The sequence below is a fragment of the Stegodyphus dumicola genome, chromosome 1, assembly GCF_044657685.1.
Source record: "Stegodyphus dumicola isolate Sdum_Otavi_A_Nest chromosome 1, ASM4465768v1".
In the NCBI taxonomy this organism is placed as follows: domain Eukaryota; kingdom Metazoa; phylum Arthropoda; class Arachnida; order Araneae; family Eresidae; genus Stegodyphus; species Stegodyphus dumicola.
The window spans coordinates 125,441,535-125,468,861 of record NC_140768.1 but is presented as its reverse complement, the minus strand read 5'-3'; the positions used below and the strand labels follow the sequence as shown (position 1 = coordinate 125,468,861).

Here is a 27,327-nt window from a genome sequence, read left to right as displayed (position 1 = left end):
AGCATGGTCTACTGATTTATTAACAATGAAACCAAACTGATATGGGTGAATGACTTTGTTAATATGCAGGTGGTATTGTAGTCTTGATAGTATTAATTTTTCTAGAAGCTTTCCCAAACCAGGTAACAGGCATATTGGTCGATATGATAGAGGATTATCCTGAGGCTTGTTTTTCTTTAAGAAGAGAACTACTTCGGCTTGTTTTAGTATAGTAGGAAAAGTGGCAGTTTTCCAACATGAACTAACAAAAGACTTTATGATATTTCTATTGGTTTTCAAAATTTACTTTAAAATTATATTGTCTATGTCGTCAGGTCCATCCACCACTCACAGGCAAACTGCCACTATAGGCCCTGTTGTGTAAAGTGTGGACAAGCTGATGAATCCTTTAAATGCACGAAAGATAAAATTGCACCGCCGACATGTGTAAACTATGGAAAAGAAGAACACGCTACAAATTTTCGTGGGTGTGAAACGTTTCCAAGACACAAAACTGCCTCAACTTCCCCGCAGCAAAATTATCGACAGATTTATCAACAACAAATCGTATCACTATCCACAGGACTAGCCCCTGAGTCTGTCGACGAGGTGAAGAATATGATAAGTAACTTTCAAATTTTTTTTCAATCTGTTGAGAAATCTGAAATAATTATTAAGGAATCTGCTACTCAAGCATTTAAATCATGAACACGAAAAAAACACTTCCAGACTCCACTGCAGAAACAACCGTACATGGATAATATTTTAAAATCGTGCTGTCCTATACGTTTCTGTGTTCGCAATGCCAATGGGCTCCTTAGTAAAATTCATGAGCTACAAAATTTTATTCAAGAGCATAAAATTGGCATCGCAGCTGTGACGGAAAGCCATGCTCAGTTATGCCATAAATTAAAAATCCCCAACTATCGTCGATATAGATGTGATCGTACCAGCTGTAGAGGAGGAGGTGTTAGCATCTATGCCAAGAGAACTTTTAATTCCTGTCTCGTAAAGAAAAGTACGGGCTTTAACAGTGAAACAGTGACTGTGACTATTTCGCTCCCAAAATTTGAAAGTATCAACTTCATGGCTGCCTACAGCCAAAACGAAAAACAAAATCCGTGATGATTTTCTCAACGCTCTACTACCAAATGATATCCTCACAATAGTTGCTGGTGATATAAAATCATCACACGTTGCATAGATTTGTCAACGCAGCAATGCCAACGGAAGAGTTCTCTGCGATTATGTTCTATACTACCTGTCGTCTTACATTCGCCTGATGAGTTATGTACAAGTCGGAAAACTTGGGAATATCAGATATCCTAGACTTAATTTTCTCAATCATAACCACCCCTATAACTCTAGAAGTGAAACACGAGATGCCGTCGGATCATCTCCCTATTATTGCAGTCCTAGGAATTCCTAAGCCAGACAAAAGCAGCATCATAAAAACGTACGGACTGCCTACTCTTCCAAAATCTGATGAGCGACAGAATCATCAATTTTGCCAATCTATGCTCCCACCTGGAATTGATTCTGCTGTAAATATATACTCACGAACTGAATCCAAAACTCCATTTCGGAAGTCAGCTCAGATATTATCGATAACGAAAATACGTACGGATTACCCAAAGGCATCCGTGTAAAAATGAAACACAAAAATCGACTAGGGAAAAAGTTTCATCTCACTTGGGATCCGGCATAAAAGAGAGAAATCAGTCGGCTGAATAAGGAAATACAAAAGCTTCTGAAACTCCACAAAAAAGAAGCCAGGCAAGATAAGTTATTGATTTAAATTTACGTGATGGATATTTTTGGACGCTTATCAAAATCTTGAAAAGTAATTATTCCAGTAATCGATCTCTTCATCATGGCAATGAAGTCACTACATCCAATGAAGGAAAAACAGATATCTTTGCGACAACCTTGAATTCCACTTCCAGCCAAATGACTGGCCGTCAGACTCAGAATTTGAAATAGCACACTCCTTCGAGCTTGTGATTGGCTAAATGCATCCCAAGTGAACCTTACCAAACTTACTAACCCTTCGGATATTAAGGATATAATTAAAAAATTAAGTATTCCCTAGCCATCCCTGGTCGAATTTAATACCAATCGATTTCTTTATTTGGGGGTCCGTTAAAGACCGCGTTTATATACTGCCAATGTTTGTGTCTATTTGTAACTGAATAATGCATGCACTGCAGACCGTCACGGTGAATATGCTACACCGAGCATGGGAAGAATTTGATTACATGTGGTACAACATCTACATGTAGATGTGTGTCATGTGACCAAAGGTGAACATATTAAAAGATTTTGATTAAGGCATCAAAAACGTAGACAATTGCCGCTGCTTATTCATAAGATTTTCTCATCTAAAATAATACATCGATTTATTATTAATTTTTAAAATAATACCTAAAATTAAGAATAAATGAAATAAAATTTAAGAAGTAAATGAAATAAGAAGAAATAACTAAGGAAGCATAATAATAAAAGTCATATAATATATATATATGTATTTATATAAAGCCGTAAAACTTCACTCTGTGCAAATTTGTCACAAGATTTCAAATGGTGTTTCAAATTAATTGCGTGATTAAAGTTCAAATAATGGTGTGCTAGCTAAATAACGTATAGTATTATATACAGAAACGTGTTTTTTTGTTTTGTTTATTAGAAAAACGATGTATATTAATAATGCTGATAATGTATGTACATAAAAATTATCAGCTTAATCATCACCAACTAAATTATTAAGACCGATCATTATCGTTATTCTTTTTGCTTCTTAATACGAAGGAAATATTGTAATTGTGAAAATTTTCCGGTATCATAGTTCAACGGAAATATACATTTTGACATTTCCAGAATCCAGATGGGCTATTTATTTTGCGTGACATCTGTACGTACGGACAGAATAAATGATTTTTTTCTCAAGACGGATTGTAAAATGGATTCCAAAGGGAACTTTTTCGTGATGTATGTATGCACGTATATACGTATGTAACTCGCATAAACGGTTAGCTGTAGAACGTTGAAATTTTCTACGTGGGACTGCTACAATATTTTAATTGTGCACCTCCCTTTTTATTGGCAATCGGCTGTAGCGAAAGTTTATATGTATATAATATGTAAAATGTATAAAATATATACCTTATATTTAAAATATGAAATATCTACTGTTCAAATAATAAATTGACAATAGTCCTCTAACACCTCTTTTAAACTCCCCTTCATTCTAAAATTGCGCATTTATAGATGAAATTTTAGCCCAGAATCCTAATAATAATTTTTTATGGGATCGGGAATGTAATCTGGTATAAAACGTCTACTACACAGTTTCGCTCTAATTGGTTTTGACTCTTCTTCCTAGCCTCTCTACAGTTCGCCGCGCTTTTTGCTTTGTCTTGCTGCTAACTAGTTCGTTATCTAAAATGTGATACGCTATAGAAAATTGTGGGGTGCATATTGTGCCTAGGATGATGTGGTAAGAAGAATATATTTTGATAATTAGTTCATCGTCAGCAATAAAATTATGTTTAATTCGGCTACGCCTGTCTATAAATGTGTCCTTCGTTATGCATCACTCAAACTACGCCGCTAAACCAACTGTCCAAATCTATTACCGCTATCGCCCCGTCATCAAGATAATTGCAGTTGTTATTGTTACATAGCTACTCATCCCCTTCACCCAGCTTACCAGACCTTTATTTTCTCAACTATTGGTCGTAGTCATGTACTTCCAATTACAGAAAGTGTTGTAAATGCCGAAAATATCTACGTTTTGGTAATGTCAAAATTTTAAAAAAATTCATTCTGGACAAATAACGAATTCTAACTTTTAATGCGATCTCAGGGTTCCTGTATTTATGTCTGGAAAATTTTTATGCTCGTAACGAAAAAATAAGACTATAAGAAATTTGACTCCCGTGCGACAACAATTAAGCGGGATATTTGATTTCCAAATTAACAATTTTTTATGTCATTTTCAACTTGTTTCGAGGAACTGGTTCAATAAATTCGAATAATTCGAGGAAGTAAGTTTAAAGGAAGTGTAACATGTGTAAACATGTGCAAAATTTAATAGGCTGTGCAAGGAAGTCCTGTGGTTTTCTCATCAAGTTCCTTACAAAGCAATTATGATGAAAGTTCATTACTAAGCTTGTAGAGACATTAGGTGTTTTGGAAGCAGGAGACTTGAAAAATGAGCAACGCCCTCGCCGGTAATCAAACCACGGACCTCTGGAATACACGCCCAGCGTGCAGACCACCACACTACGAAGGCATGCTAAGAAGGCAGGAGAAATGTCTCATGATACCTTTATATTAATAGCTGTTCTTATACACAGAGATTCAAAAGTCGTGTCTATCGAATTTTCAGAAACTGCAGAAATTTCAGAGACATTAATGGCAAATTGTTACAAGGCCGTCCTGATCGGCATAGTGTTTAGAGATGTATTGTTGGGTCTAAAGCTTCGTACCCCGGAGAAAGCAAGGTTGTTTTGTTTGCAAGAGTTAAATAGCCTAAACTCAAGGGGAGCCGAAAGTTCAATCTAGAAGTTGGCTGTAGGGGAAGAGTTGTGTGAGACCTTAAGACAGTTCCCCGTGGCTTTCTGTGTGGCGAAGCTTACTAATTAGCACTGCGGGAATACACCCATGCTTCAGATGGTGAATAACTTGTTGAATTAGTTTAGATCCAAGTATTGTATCCCTTCAAATTTCAGTAGTGTCCAAGTACTGTATCGCTTGAAATTTCAGTACTGTCCAATTACTGTATCCCTTGAATTTCAGTAGTGTTCAAGTACGGTATTGCTTGAAATTTCAGCAACAGTTTAGGGTGTAAGCTTTGGAAATCGTTTCTTACGAGCAAGATTGAGAAGAGTTTTCCGAAAAACAGAGAAATTTTATGACACGTATTTGATTACGATGCCATCTTCTTCGCCATTTAAACACAATTTAGTGGATATACTCTTACTATTACAAATAACATATCACTTGAAATTTCCTTCGAAGATTAGGCTGATAGCCTTCAATTAAGTCAGTCTACAGATAATTTCAAAGTATGATATTCTTAATGCGCTGAATGCACAGAGAATCCATGATAGCTTGGTAAAAATCTTTCCTTTTAAAAGAAACACTTAACAGTTTCGGAACTTTTCACAAAAGTACTGGTACAGCTCTCCTCAGTATGACAAAGCACGATCAATAGTTGCCACTTCAAAATACTACGAGCGTTAAATAGAAGACAATACACAAAGCCCCACTGCGTCAGTTCGCATAGTGATATTTGAGTGCTCTCAAACTCTGAGCTAAACTCCGAACTCATATCTAAACTAACTCAATAAGTTCTCTTTCCAGTCTTACCTTTACTTTCTCAAAATTGCTGGCAGACATGCACTAGTACAGTTAAATAGGAAACGAATCAAAATGTCACCAAATGGTAGCCAAACCTGGCGACTTATGGAGATTTCTCGCCAAATTTTGAGATTAATTTTTGTCGGCCAATAACGTCGCTAGCTTGTAGGGAGATAGTCATTTACATTAATATTAAATAGACCTGCTCCTGTAGTTCAGCTTTGGTTTTCAATGTCTTTCATGTTACATTAAACAATTTACATATAAATTCACTAAACTTATTTACATATATACAAAATTCGTAATAACAGGTTGAAAACTTTCTATTCAAAAATTAAAATATAATTCCTTGTTTTAACCTTTAGAGATTTTTAGAATAATGGTGCAGATTTTCTTAAACTGTATTTCATATTTTCCGTAGAATTTTATCAGTTGATTCTACACACACTACTATGCTCCCGATTCTCTAATAAACTGAATAAGCGAAAGCCTGAAACTCGCTACGGTATGAATTACATGGGAATGGAAATGAGAGAAATAAAAAGTAGGATCAATCCATTTTTAAAGTTCTATTCAGGCAAAACACGTTAACCATTATACATATAATTCACATGAACAGTACTTTAAACTAAATGCAATCTTATCGAAGCAGTAAAAACTCGCCTTTGCTTTAACTAAAACGTAATAATAAACTGAAATGCAATCCGTGCTGAACAATGAGCACTCAATGTTGCTCTCAAATGGGGAAGAGGGAATCTTTCGTGCTTGCACGATGCGGGAGAAAAGCAGGGAATATGAGAACCCCTTTGATCCTGATCACCTTTGACTGCGTCCACGGCATACACATTCGCCTTTGCTAATGTAAGATGCTGTAATTTTACGGTTGAGCATTACTTCGCAAAGCATTATCACAATTATATTTTGGAACCGCTTAAAGAGATTTTACCAAATGTTATTGAACCTAACAGAGCAGTGATTTTCCTTTCGATAACCTGATATCGAAAAACTGGAACCTTTGACCACAACAAACTAACCCGTCTCATCAGAATTCAAACAAAATGTGCGAAGTCGGGAATGAAATATTGCAGCCGCCAAACGAAAGTGTGGGAAAAATGGCATAATGATGAAATTCAGGTGCTATGCTCAATCATAAAAATTCTGTTTGGAGAAATTTCTGTCATATACTTAGTAAACGGTTTTTTAAATTAAAGACAAATCAAATTTCAGCTGTTACTTATAACAATATAGATGTCTCATTCATTAAAACAATTTGTTATTAATATCCATTTTGGAATTAAAAATTCCAGTTCCAATATTTTCCGGTTTTTTTTTTTTTTTTTTTTTTTCATGTTATCGAGTTTACGACCACCTCGTATATTGAATATCACACATCATATTACATATAGCGGGAGTATATTTCGTGATACACTACTCTGTGTATCACGAAAACTACTCAAAAACACGACATGCATGTTTCTCTTTTTTTCTGGTTACATTAATGTTCCGAAACTTAGTAACGCTTTAGTATTTTATAAACGAGTATTTAGACAACTGAAATAAAAGTTTATTTCATAAAAAAAAACCATTATTTATTTATTTATTTTTTATTTTTGGCGCAGCAGGTGCTGTTAGGTTCAAACGTCATTCTTTTTATCCTATCACTACTCCAGTCTCACCACGAGACTTATTCTTAAAGAATTAATTATTCTTAAAGAATAATCGAATGTAAAAGGTGTATGGCAATACAAATAAAATGATGTTGCCACTTAGTGTTATCGCCATATATTATTTTAATAATATAATAGAAAAATGCATAGCAACACAGATAAACGGAAAATTCCACCGAATCGTATAGCCATGTATTATTTTTAAAGAAATAATATAGAGAATACAAAAAAACTTGTTGGTGGACACCACGTCTTCCTTCTACGGCCTATTAAAGTAAAGACATTTTTTACTGCACTTCACATAAACTTAAATTATTCTAACTTAATTTGTAGAGACATTAGATATTTTGTGGAAGCAGGATTCATGAAAAATGTGCAACGCCTTCGCCGGGAATCGAACCGCGGACTTCTAGAATACGCGCCCAGCGTGCAAACCACTACACCACGAAGGCACACTAAGAAGGCAGGAGAAATACCTTATAAATGTAGGTATATATATATTTGTTGAATACCGCCGATGTACACACGTACAGAAATCAAGCAAAAAATCGTCTAAATAGATTCAGGATCTGTCAAAATAGATATTTCTGCTGAAATAAGATATCCAAAATTTTTCCATAGTACAACACTTTCTTTTCTTCGTGCAGAGAAGTAACAATGAATGGCAAGACAAATAAAAGGAAGTTGCCATCCAGTGTTATTGACACATGTTATTTGTAAAGAAATAATGTAGCGAATATAGAAAAATAAACTCAAATCAACAGATGTTCCACCAAACCTTATCGTCTTACATATTATTTTTAAAGAATTGATGTACCGAATGTAAAAAAGATGGGGCAACACAAATAAAAAGATGTTGTCACCCAATGTTATCGCCAATATATTATTTAAAGAAATAATACAGCAAATATAAAAATGTATGGCAGGGCAAGTTAAAGATGTTGATACGCAATGTTCTGGCGGTATATTACTTTTAAAGAAATAATACAGCGAATACAAACAAAATGTAGGACAACACAAATAAAAAGATATTGCCACTCAGTGTTATCACCATCTATTATTTTTAAAGAAATAATGTAGCAAATATAGAAAAATGTATAGGAACACAAATCAAAGGATGTTGCTACCGAATCTTATCGCCATGTATTATTTTTAAAGAAATAATGCAGAGAATATAAAACAATATGGCAATACAAACAAAAGGATGTTGCCACCCAGTGTTATCGCCATGTTTTATTTTTTAAATATAATATAGCGAATAAGGAATAATATATGACAACACAAATAAAATTATGTTGCCACCTAATGTTAAATGTATGAATTATTTTTAAAGAAATAATATGACAAATATAAAAAATGTAGGGAAACGCAAACAAATGGATGTTGCCTCCGAATATTATCTCTATGTATAATTTTTAAACAACTAATGTAGCGAATATAAAAAAGTGAGGTTCACTTAACACTCCATCGGGATTTCTGAAGTTAGGCTGCTTTTAAAAATTTTGTGATTTGCTGTTGAATTTTATGCGGCGTAAGGGAAGAAAGAGAAGTTTAATAATAAAGTTAAAAATGACAGAAAACTTTGTGTCAGCAGAAAGGAGTCCAAGAGCCGATAGATTAACCGTGAGCTCACAGAGAGGATGAAAAACTTTCACGAACCCTCCGGTAAGATATTAAAATCTAAATCCTCTCATTTTCTTTTCTTTATTTATTTTAGATATAGCATGATTAATTCTTAACCTTCTTCATCTGAGCGCAGTTGATCGGGATTTGAATGCACTCTTAATACAGTATCAATATAAGTCAGTTGGAATTTACCGCATTAGAAGACGGTTACAGTTAGTAAATAATGTGCACAATTAACAACACATTTACAGCGCTTTATCGGCGACCATAAACGCGTCGAGCACGCTCAGAGGTATGGGAATTTCGAAGGCGAACGGTCGATGGAGAGGGAAGGGATACTGCGCATGCGTTTGGAAGGAGGGGGGGTACGGGGGACTCACCACGTTGATAAGCTGGATGAAGGAGAGTCCGAACTCGACGACCACCGTCTGGTTCATCATCTCGACGGGACGGATGAGCTTGTTATAGTCCCGAAACAAATCCCGCACCAGACGTTCTTCGTCCTCCGAACAACGCACTGTAAAAAACAAGATAAGGGTGAATTTCATGATTAATTTAAAAGATAAAAATAGAAAGAAAGGGGTTAATGATATAAAATGATTAACATAATACAGGGTATCCATAATTTATTCACTGGATAAATATACGTTTTAAACAATACAAAATGAGAGATAGGAAAAAAAGACGGGACTGAATTTTGTTTAGCACTTCAAAGAATTTTGTATTAATACACTTCAACATGGATACCATTAGTTTCTCGGAGAATATAAATATATCTCGATTTCCCTCCATAGGTTATTAAGCCTTTGCGTAGTTTCTGCGGTGATTCGAATCTTTATTCTTGGGTGCTGCGAATCTCTGCAGAATACACTCAGTTCTTCGAATATCCCCAGACGAGTGGTGTGATATCCGAAGAACATGGTGGCTATGAAACTGGTCCATCTCTGCAAAACTAACGATCTGGAAATGTTTCATTAAAGAATAAGTGTACATGTGTAGCCAAATGACAGGGAGCTCCATCTTGTTAGAAAAACACGTTTGGCTACATTTCTTCAAATTGCAGTACCAAAATGCCTCTCAGCATATTAAGGTAATCATCGGAATTAACTGATGACTCTGAGAAAAGAAAGGACCAGTCACTTTGGTATATGTTAATGCGCATCAAACGTCAACTTAAGAGCTTCTTTTCTCAATCTCCTTTTCAAAATGCGACTTTTCTGACTCCCAAACCCTGAAGTTTTGTCCATTAACATCTCCCCAAACATGAAATATTGCTTCATCACTGAATACAACTTTCTGGAGAAACTGATCGTCATTACTGGTACGGTCAAGAATGTCTACAGAAAATTCTTCACTGATGAATCGATCATTAGGTTTGATTTGTTAACAAATCTGCAATTTATACGCAGTTAGTTTCAACCACCGTTCACGAACAATTTTAGGAATATTCGACATAGGAATTCCTGTGTATAGGCTAGATTTAGAGGCTAACACTACGAATAGATTCACCGCAAAAACACATCTAGAATGGCGGGAACATTCATCACTGACGTTCCCGCCATTATAGATGTGTTTTTCATCACTGACGCTTGGCCTGTTTGTACTTCCTTTATGCAAAACGTAACCGGTCTCTCGAAAGTATTTTAATCATCTTTTAACTGTTGTTCCGCTGGTGAAGGTTTATTAAATTCTTGTCGGGATAGCCTCTAAACTGTTTTCTAAAATTTCGTTTCCCATGATCAGAGAACGCGCGTTGCTTTTTTATGCATGACACCATTTTGAATCTAAACAAAGCGATGCCATTCTAAAATTCTTAAATTAAAAATAAGATAAAGGAGTGAGAAGTAAGATAAAAAAAATAAATAAAATTTTCTACCTTAAAGATAAGTTAACCATTAAAAGACGATAAAATAGTATAGTGTCAAAATAAGATAAAGAATAAGCTAAAAGAGCAAGATAACGGGTAGGATAAAGGGTAAGCATCAAAATAACGTTTATAAGATAAAAAACAAACAAAACTTCTTCTTTAATTTATAATAACTCCTGAAATGATCAAGTCTCCTTTAAAATGTCAAAATATTGAAAACATATAACATATTTTAAAGCACAATACTGTTGTAAATTTCTGTAAATATTCCAAGAACGTTTCAGTCAGAACTGAGAAACTGGCAAATACCACGGCTAAACAATTCTTTTTAGTGCATCATATGGGTAGAGCTGTCTGCAGGCTGTGATGGTGCTTGTGTGACCATCTTTTGCGGTGTTTGCATTGTTTGCTAGGACGCAATGGGGAGAGAGGAGCTCCCTGATATTTTATTTTTAAATAACAATTTATAGTTTGCAATTTAATAGTATTTTATGCGCTTAATTTCATTTCTTTTAATTTCAGTAAGTCCCAGTCAGGACCAATGGGTCGCAATGGCCTTGCATATGAGGGTCAACCAATGAAATATAAATTGTACAAGTAAATTTCAAGGAATATGAAACAAAGAAAATGCATCTTTAATTAATAAGCCATTTTTATAAATTTTTGTCTATGTTCAAATTTTTATTCTTATCACAAACACGTATTTTTATTAATTACTATGTTGTTATTAATGTAACTAGCTGAACTACTCGGCATTGTCCGGCCATTACGTACAGTACAGAGGTTTCATTTAGGAGGACGGAGGTACTTTTTTCGAAATCTCGTTTTCGAAAAGCTGATAGAGAACGCATTTAAATTCTGCTCGAAAAGTTCTGGGAAGCTCTACCTTTTAGAACAAAGTGATAACAAGCCCGGTGCGATCTATTAAAAATTTATATTTGTTTTGTTATCACTTACGTCTTTTTTCCAGAAAATTACCATTCATGTTGGCCAAATTTCTTCACTATTTTCGAAATATTCACAAAAAAACTGAAAGAGAAAGAACTTAAATTTTGCTTAAAGCTTTTACACTCTTCTTATGAGAAATCGAACACGTCGCCTGTAAATCTTTTAATAAGAAATAACAGAAAAAACGCAGCAAAGGCAATGTGAACTTGTGAACTTAAGATGGGCGATATGATTTCAAAGTTTAATCTATATAGCAATATTAATATTTATTTCTTGTAAAAAACAGTTTTGTTCCAAGCTTAGAATGTATGACCTTACACCGAGAGAGGGAACGCGACAAAGGGAACGTGAACTTAAGATTGGTGATGTACAAACAAGATGGGTGTTGTGCGTGCACCGTTCTTAATATAAACTCCCGAGTGTGAATTGTGTGGGTTGGTTTTTTTTATTATTATTTATTATTTTTTAATGAGACGTAAAATGTGGAGTATTCGTTTGCGATTATTTCATCTAAATTAGGTTCCAGTTCACTCCTAGCAATCGTGAATACCGAAAGTAAATTTTCTAATTCTTAATGATCATCAAGTAGTTTATATGTATGTTATTTTATTTTTAAACCAAATTTTAGAGGTTAAATGTTCTTTCCGTAAGTTCTTCCTACTTATTACTCTTTTATCTCAACTATAAACATATGGCATTGTCTTATTTCTAAATTAAAGCTGCTAGAAATGATACAACTTTATTCTTCGGTGCATGCTTTCTGGTATAGCTAGTATTTTAAATTTTCGTTGATAGCTACAGTCATGCGTATATATGCGCATATATACTACAGCAACAGATGCGCAGTCGTACTGCTGATTTTATTAGTTTGCAGATAAAATCGAAATGGAAAGAAATGAAAATATCGTTGCGCTAGGTTTCATAATGAGCCAGATTAAACTACGCGTAGCAAGTGGCACATTTTTAGAGCTGACACTTTTGGCTTGAAACACTAATTTATAGGAGTCAACCAAATGAATCGTCAAGGCAAATGAAGAATAATTTGATTGTGAATTGCTATGTGGAATTAAATTGAGAAGAAAATGACTGAAAAACAAACGTGAGAATAAAGTTTTTAAAAAGCACTCGTAGTATATTTGTTAAGAACGAACAAAAGGAATTTAGTGAAGGAAGTTTCGTAATTAAAACTCGAGACACGTGAAGTTCATTTGTCTTACTTTGGTTGGACAAAAACATATTTGAATAAGAATATTTTTTTCATTTTTCCAAATTCTTTTTAAACGAAAGTACATATGTACAAATGTTTGGGAGGGGGTGAAGATTTCTGTAAGAGTTAATATAAACAAACACTGAGCATGGAATGCTCAAGTGCACTCAGGGCCGTAATTAACGAATTAGTGTCACTGAAATGGCAATATCATTGGAATTGAATGCAGTCATTGTTCTATATGTTATTTCCATGTACCCTAAAGTTCTGCGAATGAATAAAGTTATATGAGCACCTTTGTTATGATTAAAACTATTATACCAGTTAAAAAAAATCTGTTTTCTGCATTAATTAAAAACTATTTTTATGTACACTTTATTACATGCTTTTCAAATCCTCCCCGAAAGTAAAGAAGAAACAATCCTTATGCTTTTCAAATTAACATTAAATAAGAAATCTAAAAAGATTCTAATTTTAAAGTCGCACCGAAAGGTTTGCAAACATTCTGGTGCACATCTCTTATATATATATATATATATATATATATATATATATATATTATTTTTTGTGTATTTAAGAGATAAAAATATATCACAATTAGATCATGAAAGCCCTACAAGTACTTAAGTAAAATATGCAAAAATGTTCGCTAAATTTAATAAAACGTAATAAAATTGATAAATATTTAAAATCTATAAAATTGTTGAATTTAGTCTTTTTTTAGGATCATCCGAAGAATTTTCAATAAATCCACATTTCTGAATTAAATCTAGGTAACTGTGAATGTTTGAAAAATTCAAAACAAGAAAAAAGAAAATGTTAGTTACAAACATTTAATTAAAATAATTAAAGTGCTTTAAAAGTGTAACAAACTTTAAAAAAAACTAAATGTTTATGACTCAATTAATCACCATGATATAATGTGCTTCAACATGAGCCTCAAATAAATGTTTGAAAAATAAACATTAAAACTACTCCAGTAAGAAATCACAAAAAATATTGTATAAGTAAAAACGATATAATGTTTTCCACGGGTTCGAGGGTTTGGGGTTATTGACAACAACACTTGATGAATAATCAAAACACTATTTGTCCGTTAGTATTATACAGGAGAGTTTTAAATACACGTTTACAGTCGTCGAAAAGATTTTCATTACACTACACGCGCTGAAACAATCTGTAACACAGAGCTTTCGCGCTACAACGGTGAAGGCAGCTTCACGGCAAAGCACTACGAACGCTGCCCCCCCCCCAAAAAAATGGGGCAGTTCTATATCTTTCGTTCTACTGGGCCGATTGACGAAATTCAAATTGCGTTTTTCATGTATCGAAAACACGACTTAGAGTATGTATTAGATTTATATATAGCATTGTTCTAAAATAGGTATTTTGACACAAAATCGGACATTTTCTGAAATGACATGCCAATTTATTTCCATACTTCGATTCTACGTCTCTAATTATGCCAGACTGCCATGTTTTGCAAAACTCGCACGAGTAGTTTTTAAAAAATTAGCTCTCCGAATTTTAGCTTCTTAATGTTAATTGAATTTGATATATATTTATTAATACCTCTTTTTTTTATTAAACTTATTTTATTCCTTCTTTTAAAATTCGAAATTAGACTTAATCCAAATATAATTCGCACATTTTTTACGATTTATGTTTTAAATTTATATTTTTTATTAATTTTTTGAAAACGTTTTGAATTATAACCCATAAAATTTTTAACATCATCTTAAAAGTAGATGTATTTCTAGGCACACTTGCAAAAAAATTAGAGTTTTTTAATCCAAATATTTCCTAAGATATACATGAATTTATATAGCCGCGTTTTGAAATTTGGTGTTTTTAATATAAGCAATAATAACGAAAATGTGGTTTACACACTTTGTTAAAATTAATTGAAAGAATGAACGATGGAAATTTTTCCTCTCGTGCATCAATGAAAAAAATCTGATGTATACACCACATAACTTCCTTGTACGGAATATTAAATTACACTCATTTTTCTCTGCATTTCATTTAAACATATGTAAAAAAGAAATATTTCTCATTCAATTAATTCAGTTCTCACTTCGCGACAAGACAAAAATACATGAAAATTGAAAATTATTAAAAATTGAAAGATATAGAAAAATATAAAACATCAAATACAATTTTTTAAAAAAATTAAAATTAAAATTAGAGTTTCTACGGAAAAACAAGCAATTCGGCCAACGGACAAGAAGGCAGAATTTTCAGTGCACAAAACTCAAAGTTTCCTTTTGGTCCCACTCGGCAAAAAGACACTGAAAGCGTAGAAACTAATTTAATTTATTATGGACGCTATGCTAAGTCAATAATATGGGAAAATTTAATAACTTAAATGATAATTCCAGAATGGATTGGGCATAATTTAATTCGCAATAATAAAAGAAGACGTTACTTTGTTGTTGCGAACCTTAGTTTTTCTAGATTCGCAACAAATAAACTCGCGTTATGCATGGCATAAACTTGACGTACAAGTTCAATCACTGGGTACCGCAGGAGCTGACTCAAGCAAATAAGGACAGATGTGTTCGGGCCTGCACTAATCTGCTCGAATATCAACGCAAGTAAAAAATACTGCGCCGGATCGTCACTTGTGAGGGAAAGTAGATTTACTTCAACACAGGCCGAGAAGGAATTAGTGTGCGCCCGGTGAGCCCATCGGCAACGTCGCAAAGCGCAATTTGACTAACAAAAAGATAATGCTTTCTATCTGGTGGGAGTGCCATGGTATTATCCACAAAGAATATCTTGTAAAGGTAAAACCCTCGATAGTAAGCTGTACAGCGAAATGCTAGTCCATGTTGACGCTGCTGTCAAGGAAAGACGTTGAACTGAGTTCCTGAACAAAAATATAATATTTCATCAAGATAACGCAAGCCCACATGTGTCTGCATTAACCGTCTCGAATGAGATTTTTTACCACACCCACCATATAGCCCAGAAATCGCTCCTTCGGAAGTCATTTTTTCGCACTTGCAGCTACATCTTGCTGGTGCTTCTTCCATTCTGCAAGGGACGTCCAAAATGAGGTTGATCTGTTTTTGGATTTGCGGCCACCAAGTTTCTGGGCCGAAGGCTTTGAAAAACTACCAAACTGTTGGCAGAAAATCGTAGATTTGGGTGGCGATTACGACCGGCACTAAATGTCCTGTTTTTCATGTCTTTTTCCTGTTTTTCAGATTTTTTCTAATTTTATTAAGAGAGTTTTTTGCTGAAAAATTATTCTTCTACTGCAATTGCGCCAAAATATTAAACTGTGAAAGTTTTGGTGAGAAACTTACCGAGAAATTTAAAAATTAATCTTGGCACACTTTTTTCAATTTCACTTTAAATGGTAATTCACTTGGGGAAATTCTTAATTTATAGTAACCTATTTTTCTTTCCGAGGTGCATCGTTAATTATTTCTAATAATTTTAACAATGAGCATAAAACACATTCCGCGTTGTAATCGCTTACGTTAAATATGCTGAACTTGAAAACGCACTAATATAATTCCTGGATATCTTTGGAAATTTTGAATAAAAAAACTTTAATTTTTTGCAGGTTTGCCTAGAAGTACATCTGCTTTAAGGCAAAGGTAAAAATTTTACAAGTTATATTAATAATTGAAAAACATTTTAAAAATTACCAAAAGATACAAATTTCGAATATAAATCAGAAAATATCTGCGAATTTTATTTAGATTGAACCCATTCGAATTGTGAAAGAAGAAATCAAGTAAGTTTAATAAAAAAAAAGATATTAATAAATATATACCAAATTTATTTAATACTGAGAAGCAAAATTGTGAGAGCTAATTTTTTTAAAAATTAATCATGCGAATTTCAAAAATTTTGCACTTTGGCATAATTTGAGACGTAGAATCGAAATTTGGAGAAAAGTGGGTATGTGATTTTAGAAAAACTCCGATTTTGTGCCAGTATACCTATGTTAGAACGATGCTATATATAAATCTGATATACATCCTAAGTCACGCTTTCGAGACAAGAAAAATGCAAGTTAAATTTCGTTAATTGGCCCAGTAGAACGGGAGATATAAACTGTTTGCCTCCTTTTTTGGTATGCGAGGTGTACATTGATCCTTCAAAAGCACCTTCTGAGTGCATGTACTGTTAACATAAATTATATGTATTACTTGCTTATATGGTATATTAGTAACAACTGCTTCTAATAATTACTCCTGCACTTAGCATGAGTGCACACTTACCTTTTAAAAGTATTAAACCGTTATTCCTAATGTATAACTTGTAAGGTTATTATTATTTAAATTAACTAGGCTTTTAGGATTTGGATATTTACTATAACTTCTCCTTTCTGTATTCGTCACCAGAATGTAAATGTGTCAGCTAGTATTTAAACTGAAGTTTTCAGATTGCAAGACGGAACATACTTCTGGCCTGTTCGAGCACGCTACGTTTAGTTCCTGCTAGCTTTGGTAAGTTGTAATTATTCGGCGCTAGCACTTAAATTTGATACACCGGTAGATTTACTGAGCCAACTTCGAACATATTTAAAGTGTGCAGTTCTTGATTATTGTTTTACATTAACTTGAAACTGACTGTTCCTTGAGTCGCAATACGACGGGCTGTGGTGATATTGTTAGCTCAAGAATGTGTGTTTATGTTGTGTTTGAATAAAAAAGTGTACGCTTCTCTTTACAGGACCAGATTCAGAAATGTATGTATGTGCATATATGTGTGTATGTGTATACACACACATATATACCTATATTATACATACGTGTATATCTATATAGATATATAGATATATACGTACATGCATACGTTTCTGAATCCGGTCCCGATAACAGAAGAATACTTGGAAAAAAAAAAAAAGTTTATTTAAACCTTTCCCTGACTTTGTAGTTCCTTTCAGTTATAGCGATAATTCGCTTCATATTAAGAGTTCAGGTCAAGAAAATTCCCGCAATATTATTAATATAACTTATAATTATCTATACGAAATAATTTAGACTAATTTTACTTATAATTTGTATAAACTTATTATAACTGTTGTTGTTACTAGTGTTAATTGTTACATTATTTTTATTAGTTATTATATTAATTTTTAATAATGATTTAATAATATTAGTAATTAGCACTTATCATTATTATTATATAAGCTGTTTAATGTTTGCGTGTAAACTATTGTATTTATTCTTTATACAATATAAAATTTTGCGAATCGCTCATAAATGAAGTATTCGGTTAAAGGCAATGTAAAACAGTTCATAAACAAAATTTTCCTATTTAAAATTCTGCGAAAGTATTTATTTATATGTATCTAGTTATATTTATATTACATTAATTTGATTCCATGGCTATTTTGAAGAATATCTTTTCTCGTCATCTGATGCTATCATCCCTTAATGTTATCCAAACAGCCATGGACAAAGGGGATCACATTAAACAGAGACTACTGTAAAACCGTTAGATGGCGCCGTCTTCTTTTACTCTTTAGAACAATGTAGAACATGGTTTGGTTTCTCAACTCTTTTTTTTTTTTTTTTTTTTTTTTCCCTCGTTTATCCATTTTACCATTGCTAGAAGATCACTTCTTGATCATCATGCCTCCTTTCCAAAACTCCAGAAATTAATATATATATATGTATATGTATATATATATATATGTATATATATATATATATATATATATATATTTACACTTTATTCTGTATTATCCGGTTTGAGGATTATCCATGCATGGATATGTCCATGCAAGAATAATCCTCAAACAGTATAATTTGCATGTGTATGGCGGTGCCCACGCATGCACACTCAACGCTATACGCGAGAGTGGGTAAAAAGCAAATACTTGCGAGTCCCGAGCGTGCTCTAAAAGCTACTGAGTTACGTCTTTAGGTTTAGTTTCAACAATTACCTCCTACAGTCCTTCTGCATGTGCATCCTTAACCGTAGAGTACCAAAAGGATCACAGGACTTCGCCCACCCAAGGGGATTGGAATACAAAACAAAAGAAACAAAAATCAAAGTAAAGCAAAGTCTCGGAAACAAAGTCAGCTTACTTTAAACTTTTCTTCGGAAATAAACCCATACAACATGCTTGAAATTGATAGTTTGATTTATCCGCGTTTTTCAGTTATCCGTAACCTGCTCTCCCGGCTTTAGGCAGTGTAATCCACAGCCCATTACATCTAGATTTAAGTGGTTTTTTTAATGTGTTTTATAAATTAAACTACAAAAAGTGTAAAAAATGCTGATACATACCAAAACTTAAATAAAAGTCGGTTTTTATATTCATATACTGAAATAAGTTCTTAAGAGGTAAATAAAACGGGAACTGCATTCCCTCCTCCTAAAATTATGAAATTTTACCTTGGTTGAAAGTCCTTTTTGTAGAACAGTGGAGAATATCTAAAGAAGAATTTCAGGGCACTCTCTATCAGTTTTTAGCGAATATTTCGAAAATAGTCAGGAAATAGGCCAAAATGGTGGGTGACTTTCCAAAAAAAAAACACAACAAAGCAAATACCAGTTCTTACTAAATTCGCTACTTGACGCTAAGTTAGTTCTACACTGTTCTGCAGTTTTATTCGAAAGAAAAACAAAATAAAAGGAAAATCACTATCTACTTGAGATCTCGAAAAAACTACCTGGTACCCTTAAATGAAACCCCTTCGCACTAACCATGCAACGGTGGGCAATTCAGTTAACAATTCATAAAACAAAAATACTACTAATAATAATGAATTGTTTAATATTAAAAGCGTTTAGCTGAAATAAAATTTGAAATCAGCTTCCTGTGAAAAACAAAATTCCAGAATACAGTTCTGAATAGCATAGAGAGGCTATGTAGTTCCAGACAATTTTGGTCTTTTGTACAGGTCGTCGTCTTAGAGAAGTGTTGTGGAGCATCCACATTTGTTTACATTATCACAAGTACTGGCCAATTCATCTACTTGCGAACAAACATTTCTTGCATTGAATGATAAAGAATTATTTTTTTTTATCCCCAAAATAGTTTAAATTCAATCAACGGAATTAAAAATCCATTCAATGAAAAAATATTTACTCATAAAGTAAAACTGCGCTTAACGCGGGGGTTACGTTTCATCAAAGTAGAGCGTTATACGAAATAGCGTTAAATAAGGTCATCTCATCATGTCAATAATGGAGTCATGAGAAAACTGGTATAAAATTAAAAAGAATTGTCCAAGTATTTTGTATTTAAATTCATTAAGTATAATTTTATAATAATACAAAATGAAAACTTTATTGAAATATAACAAATTAATATACAGAAATAAATAAAATTTTAAATCATTATTTATATTTTAGATTATTCAGATTTTGCTGCATTTCCAATTTTCTGTTTTTCATGAAGAAGGTATCTAATGTCATTTGCATTTTTCTTTTGTACTCCGTAAGAAGTTGTTAAAATATTGGATGTGGAATGAAATATGGCATATTCATATGGACAGTCCATCTATTCATTCAGTCAAGGAAATTTAAATCCATTCAGTGGAGCATTATTTGTTCCTGTGAAAAATTCATTCAATATTCATATTCATATGAACTGTGAATGTGATCATATAAACATATGAACGATCATATGCTTATATGATCAATTTATTCAGTATGTTCATCCCTATTCATATGAACTCTTCTTATATTCACGTGAATAATTCAATCACTATATTCTTCCCCATTCATATGAATATTTTCGTTCTTACATATTCCATTGAACTGGTCAATATTGGGTATGGAATGTGGAATAGAATATGACATATTCATATGAACAATTCATCTATTCATTCAGTCAACCGGATTCAAATCCATTTAATGGATCATCATTTGTTCATGTGTTCATATGAATAATTGATTTAATATGCTCAATTCATTCAGTATAATAAGATGTGAATAAATATGACTCATATTCAAAAATAAGAATTTAATTTCGCCTTCCTCCCAAAAATATTTCGAAGTAAAAGCATTATTATTAAAATGCTTATAACGTTTTTTAGCCATTTTTTTCTTATATCTGTCGTGTAAAACTTGCTCTAATGATCATTATCATTTGTGGGAGTTTAACATGAGCGCTGTTCTTAGAGAACTTGAGATAAAAGATTCGGAAGTCTTTTGAAACGGAAGTTAAGTCTTTTGTTGCTTTCTGTTCCGTTCAGTTCATTATTATGAGAGCTCGAATGCTTTCTGAACGCTAATCATTATGAAGCTCATTCGAAAGTTATAAATAATTTCGTCTCGAATTAATGTGTTTTTAATATTTTTTCGCTTAAGAACTATCGAGTAACTGCGATATTGCCTAATTATTGAAAATTTATTGTAAATTTCTGTAAGTATTTAAATATTTTTATTACACTTTTCAAAGTTAAACTTCATTTTTTAAATAATAGGATGTTGTCATCGGATCTTACCGCTATGTATTATTTTTAAAGAAATGAAATAGCAAACAGAAAAAATCTAGCGTGAAGCCACATGATCTCTTGAGCGTCTATTAAATTATGCACATTTTTTGTTTCGCTTTATTTAAACTCATTTTCTGGATTAATTCTAACTCAATTCACCGATCCCTCCAGGCAAGTTGAAAATGACATCAAAAATTGCAAATTAAATATCACTTTCAACTTTTGTCAGACTTCTTGTACTTTTATGTTTTATGACGAATATAAACCTTTCCCAAATATAAATAAGTGTAGGAAACCGGAGAGCGCATTCAAAGCTATATTTTGGAATTTTTCCAAAATTCATATCTTTTTTAATTTGAAATTGCCAAAACATGAATATTTTCATCATTTGAAACACTTCTGTAGTCGGGAGAATGTGACTATGACCAACGATTGCAATACTAAAGGCTGCGTGAGAGCTTTTAAGCTGGGTAAGGGATTGGGTAGGTGTACATACGTACTTTTGGCTACTGCCGATTGCAATGAGAAAGGAAGATGCAAACGTTCTACGGTTAACCGTTTTTGAGTTATGCAAGATACATGTGTACGTTCAGATGTCGCGAAAAAAATCCTTTTTGAAAGAGTTCTTAAGAAAAATAATTTCATGGCAATTAATGCCAAATTTAAAGGCCAGATAATAAATGAAATGGATTTAAATGCAAATTAACGAGACCTCGACATTAACCGCATGTTTCCTTTCTAGCTAAGTAATACTTTTAGTTTGCAGTTACAATTAAAATGCCGTATTAGTACTTAATTAATTTACTAGCATGTTGGTGTCAGTATTTCAATACACTTGCTCCTCCCTAGTTTCCGAAGATGTGTCCTTCGCAATGAGGTTCATGAAATTACCTCGCAACTTAGAGACAAGCAAGAGCACAAAATTTCGATCTCTGAAGGCATGTTTCTGAGCATGCGTTGGGCTATATTAAACCCAAGATGCATTCCTCTTTCTTATTCTGTATCAGGAAATCTTGTGATTTCCAGATGAAAGTGAGAAAGATTGTAATGTCGGAAAAGCGTCAATTGTATTTTTAATTAATTATATTTTTAGAATACAATAAATTCAAATATCAACATCAAGTAATTAATTTGTAGAGACATTAGGTATTTTGGAAGCAGGAAAAATGGAAAATATGCAACACCTTCGCCGGGAATCGAACCACGGACCTCTGGAACACGCGCCCAGCATGCAGACCACTACTACACGAAGGCACGCTAAGAAGGCGGGAGAAATACCTTATATACTCCCCGTTTTAAGGGGCGACTGGGGTTTAAGGGGACCCAATCGCCAAAACCTGGGTGTGGAGAGTCATCATCCATCCCTTTTTAGTTCGGGCACCACTGTAGAGACATTATGATTTTTTTGGAAGCAGGAAAGATGCAACATGAGACATGCGACGGAGGACGTGGGCACCATCGCTCTGCCAATTGGTTAATTGGTATAGCGCCACGTCCACCTTTATCTAGAGTTTAGGCAGAATAATTAGTTGCAATACAGGGCCAAACAAGAGCATAATTATACATTTGGATGCACATTTTACAGAGTTTGTGAACACAGATAACATTGAAAATTTAAGTACATTTGGTTACATTTTACATACATTATATACAAATTTAAGATATTTATATCATATACACTGCTTTCGTATGCATTTACTTATTAGGTTCATTAAATGGTGCTATTTACATTTATACTGCATTTACCTTATGATACATTTACATTACATTACATTCACGTCTAAAAATAAACACTTATAGAGGGTACATGCTATGCACATTGTTTACTGATTGCCTATGTGCACCACCTTTACAGATTCATTACTTGTGTTGTTTACATTAATATTACATTTGCATTACATTGAAATTATGTTGCTTTCATAAATAAGACATTTAACAGACATTTACAAAACATATACACTGCTTTCGTATGCATTTACTTATTAAGTTCATTAAATGGTGGTATTTACATTTATATTGCAGTTGCCTTATGATACATTTACATTGCATTACCTTCACGTCTAAAAAAAAAAAAAAAACTTATAGAGGGCACATGCTATGCACATTCACATTGTTTATTGATTGTCAATGTGCACATGTGCACCACCTTTACAGAATCATTACATGGTGTTGTTTACATTAATATTACATTTGCATTACATTGAAATTATGTTACTTTCATAATTAAGACATTTATTACACATACACAGCTTTCATAGGCTTTTACTCATTCAGCTCATTAAGTGGTGTTATTTACATTTATATTGCATTTATCTTATGATACATTTACTTTGCATTATCTCCACATCTAGGACATAAAAACTTAAAGAGGGTACATGCTATGCACATTGTTTACTGGTGCTCTATGTGCACCACCTTCACAATTTCATTACTTGGTGTTGTTTGCATTTATATTACATTTGTGTTACATCGAAATTACGTTACTTTCATAATTAAGACTTTTGTAACGTATACACAGCTTTCGTATGCATTTACTTATTATGTTCATTAAATGGTGCTATTTACATTTATATTGCATTTACCTAATGATACATTTACATTGCATTATCTTCACGTCTAAAACATAAAGGCTTAAGGAGTGCACATGCTATTCACATTTTTTACTAATTCTCTACGTGCATTAATATTATAATACATATTGTGCACATTATTATTACTTTTGCGTTACACTGAATTTATGTTACTTTCATAATTAAGACACTTATAAGATATACACTGCTTTTGTGTGCGTTTACTTATTAAGTTCATAATGCTTATTATGTTCATTACTTATTAAGGTCATTATCCTATTTTACGTATTACAGTACATTGCATGGCGCAGCTTGCATTTTATTATATTTACTTTATATTACCATCATACTCATGGTAAATGCTGATACACTTCGTGTAGATATTACGTAAAGTTATATTACAGGTAGAGTGAAAAATCTAAGGATGGCACAGGTCTGTGTTTAAGTCAGACAGTTTGTCCATCAGTTGCACTATCATTTTAATTAGGTGCCGCTATTTTATCATGTACTTACAAAAGGTTTGACGGTTCGTCTGTGGTAGATTAATGTGCAGCCCTTCTGTAAGTAGGCAAGATGTAAGATAGTGCTCTGGTAAGCCATTTTCTCCGCACGCACATTGGCTTGTGTGGCTGATGCCACGTTTGTGGAAGTATTCCGGGAAAGGTCCGTGTTCGGATACAAATCTTACCAGCTGTGTGTAGGCAGTGTTTCTGCCGGGATCCACGTAGCTGATAAAGTAGTGCGTGCGCCTCCTGGTGGCGCTGGTGTCCCATTCACTTTGCCATAAACCGGTGGCCTTTAAGCGAAGTGTCTTTTTGAGAAACGAGTGGGGCCATGGAATGGTTATTTGCGTACTGGATGGATCTGTCGTTGCCTCCTTGGCGAGTTGATCAGCTAGCTCATTGCCTTGGTGGCCGGCATGAGCCTTGATCCATTCCAGTTTCGTGCAATAAGGAAAGTTTTCCCTGAGGTCCTTTTGTATGCCCTGTAGGATGTCTGATGGGTGGTCCGGGTTCCATATGGCATACAGCGATGATAGACTATCAGTTTTGATGGTAGCATGGCTGTGCTGATGTGTGTGCAGGTAGCGAATTGCTTTTGCGATTGCTACCGCTTCGCTCTGGAAGACGCTGTTATTCTGTCTGAGTTGATCTTTCCATTGCTCGTTTACTGTGTCGTGCGTCATGGCTACATATGCGCATCCTACCTTTTCATCTATTCTTGACCCGTCCGTGTACATGATAAATTCTCCGGGACGATGGGTTGTAGTAGGATTAATAGTGACAAAAACTCCCTTGCCCTTCACTGCTGGATGGATATTGAGTGGGCAGACATTCGTTTCATAGTCTTCAGGGTAGTAAGTCTTCATCGAAAGTGACTGCTCTTTTGAGCTGTAGGACGTGTTGACGTGCTGCCTCTTCTTCGACACGAATGTGCAGAGGAATGAGGCCGGCGAGCACGTTAATGGCATCAGTTGAAGTGGTGCGATATGCTCTGGTGATTCCCAATGCAAAGGGTCTTTGGATAGTGTTGAGATGCCTGACTTTCCTGCCTTGCATTGGGTGTGCCCATACTGCGGCGGCATATGTTACTATTTTCTCAACTACAGTTGTATAGAGTACTTTTTGGATATGCGGGTTAAGGCCCCATTTATATCCGTAGAAGAGTCTCATCTGCTTAGCAATTGCTGTTGTCCGTATTTTTACATCCTGAATGTGGGGGATCCATGTCATTTTATGATCGAACGTAACTCCTAGGTACTTTAGCTGATTTACTATCTTCAGACGTTGGTTATTAATTTTGATGGTGGGGCGTCTTACTAGTGAGCCTCCCTTTTTCGGAATTAGTAAGACTTTGGACTTATGCTCAGCTATTGTTAGTTTCAGTTTTTGACAGTGTTTATGGAATATTTCACACACTTCGTTGCAGTTACGCTGTAATTCGTCCCGTGTGTTTCCCCTTACAATCAGTGCCGCGTCGTCTGCATACGCAAAGATCTTAGTGTGCGCCGAGCACGTCGCTGTCAGAACTTCATTGAACGTCAAGTTCCATAGGTGTGGCCCGGCGCACGATCCTTGTGGGCATCCTCTGGTTTGCACTTTCTCTATGATATCTGCATTGTGCACAGCCAAGAGCTTCCTGTCCTGCAGGTAGTTGCAGATAATGTTATATGTATTGCTTGGGCATTTTGTTTTACGTAGAGCCTGCCTGATGCCTGGCCACCACAGCGTATCAAATGCATTCTTGAGGTCTATGCTGACCATTGCTGTGTGGTAGCCGTTATATCGATTTGCCAGTATCGCCTCCTTGATGTCATATAGGGCATACACTGTGGATGAGCCTGTTCTAAAACCGTATTGGCTGGGGCTTAGGTATTTGTGGATGTGCAAATGATGGCGTTGTCTGTTCATGACTAGTTTCTCTAGAACTCTCCCCATTGCCGATAGTAGGCAGATAGGTATGAAGGAGGAGGCTTCTGCCGGGTTTCTATTTTTCTTCAGAAAGAGAATCACCTGCCCTATTTTGTAGGGCGTGGGAAATAGTCCCTGTGACAGTAGTTTATTGAAGTAACTGACAAAGAAAGTTGGGTGGGCCTTTATCGTGGCTTTTACTATGGCATAGTCCATCCCGTCTGGGCCGGGAGCCTTCTTGCGTGGCAGACTTGCCAGAACTCTTTGAAGTTCTTGGAGCGTAAAGTCTGGATCTGCTTCTGTGTCCAAGGTATTTATCTCTGCACGGAGAATGGCTTGTTGTGCAGTATCCTGAGCTGCATCATCTTGACTGAATACGATGTTTAAAACTGCATTTAAGGTATCGGCCGTGTAGTCTTCATTGCTGCATTGTGAGTGCGGAATTTGTAGCTGAGATGGCTTGAAGACCTTCCCAGTCGCTATTATATGGTGCAGCTCATAGATTTCTTTCGTGTGTGTACAATATTCTCTCCATGAGGTTACTTTGGCCTGGATTATCATCTTTTTATATTTCGCACGTTCCCTTTGGAAGATAGAGAGTGTGGTTGATGGAATCTCCAGTCTTCTCTCATATTTTAGTCTTCGTCGTAGTGCTCTGCACTTGCGCTGCTGAGTTTGTAATGCTCCTGTCCACCAGCTGATTTCCTGCACCCTCTGAGGTTTCCTAGAAGGGAGATTTTTATTGCAGACAGTTTGCAAGGTATCTTGCAGCTTTAGGGAGAAGTCCTCCAGTTCTGGTAAGGTGACCGCTTGCTGTATTGTGGCTTCAAGATTCGTAAGGTGTATTTTAATTTTCTTAGTGAAGCTGAGTAATTTCCTGCCAGGGAGATTATAACGTTTTATCTTAGTGACGGAATGTCGTCTGTGAGAGGGAGAAGGTTATGTATTTATGGTCACTAAGGCTTTCTTGATCGTCTATTTGCCAGTCTTGCAGTAAAGGGGCTACATGCATGGTCGTCGGTGTGAGGTCAGGCCATCCCTGCGCGTAGACCCTGTCGAAGGTGGGTGGCGCTTCAGCTGTGTTGTGTAATACCAAATTTTTTGAGCAGATGAAGTCTTCCAATTCTCTTCCTTTTTGGTCCGTAGTGCGATAACCCCAGGTTGTATTATGGGAGTTAAAGTCACCCCCGAAGATCATGTTGGGGATCTTCAATTGATCTAAAATTCGTTTCATAAATCTGGTCGTGGGTCCAATTTCCATCGTCGGT

The 27,327-nt window shown here is 34.6% G+C and overlaps 1 protein-coding gene across 2 annotated transcripts in view; it reads right to left on the bottom strand.

Annotated features, from left to right (window-relative positions):
• The window catches only part of LOC118198461 (acetylcholine receptor subunit beta-like 1), a 316,357-nt gene that overhangs the window by 43,211 nt on the left and 245,819 nt on the right, over positions 1–27,327 (bottom strand). For both annotated transcript variants that reach the window (XM_085820139.1, XM_035370142.2), the window contains exon 2: positions 9,017–9,153. In XM_085820139.1, the coding sequence (XP_085676265.1) occupies positions 9,017–9,076 (60 nt within the window). In that variant the 5' untranslated portion in view covers positions 9,077–9,153. The remainder of the gene's footprint in view (positions 1–9,016; positions 9,154–27,327) is intronic.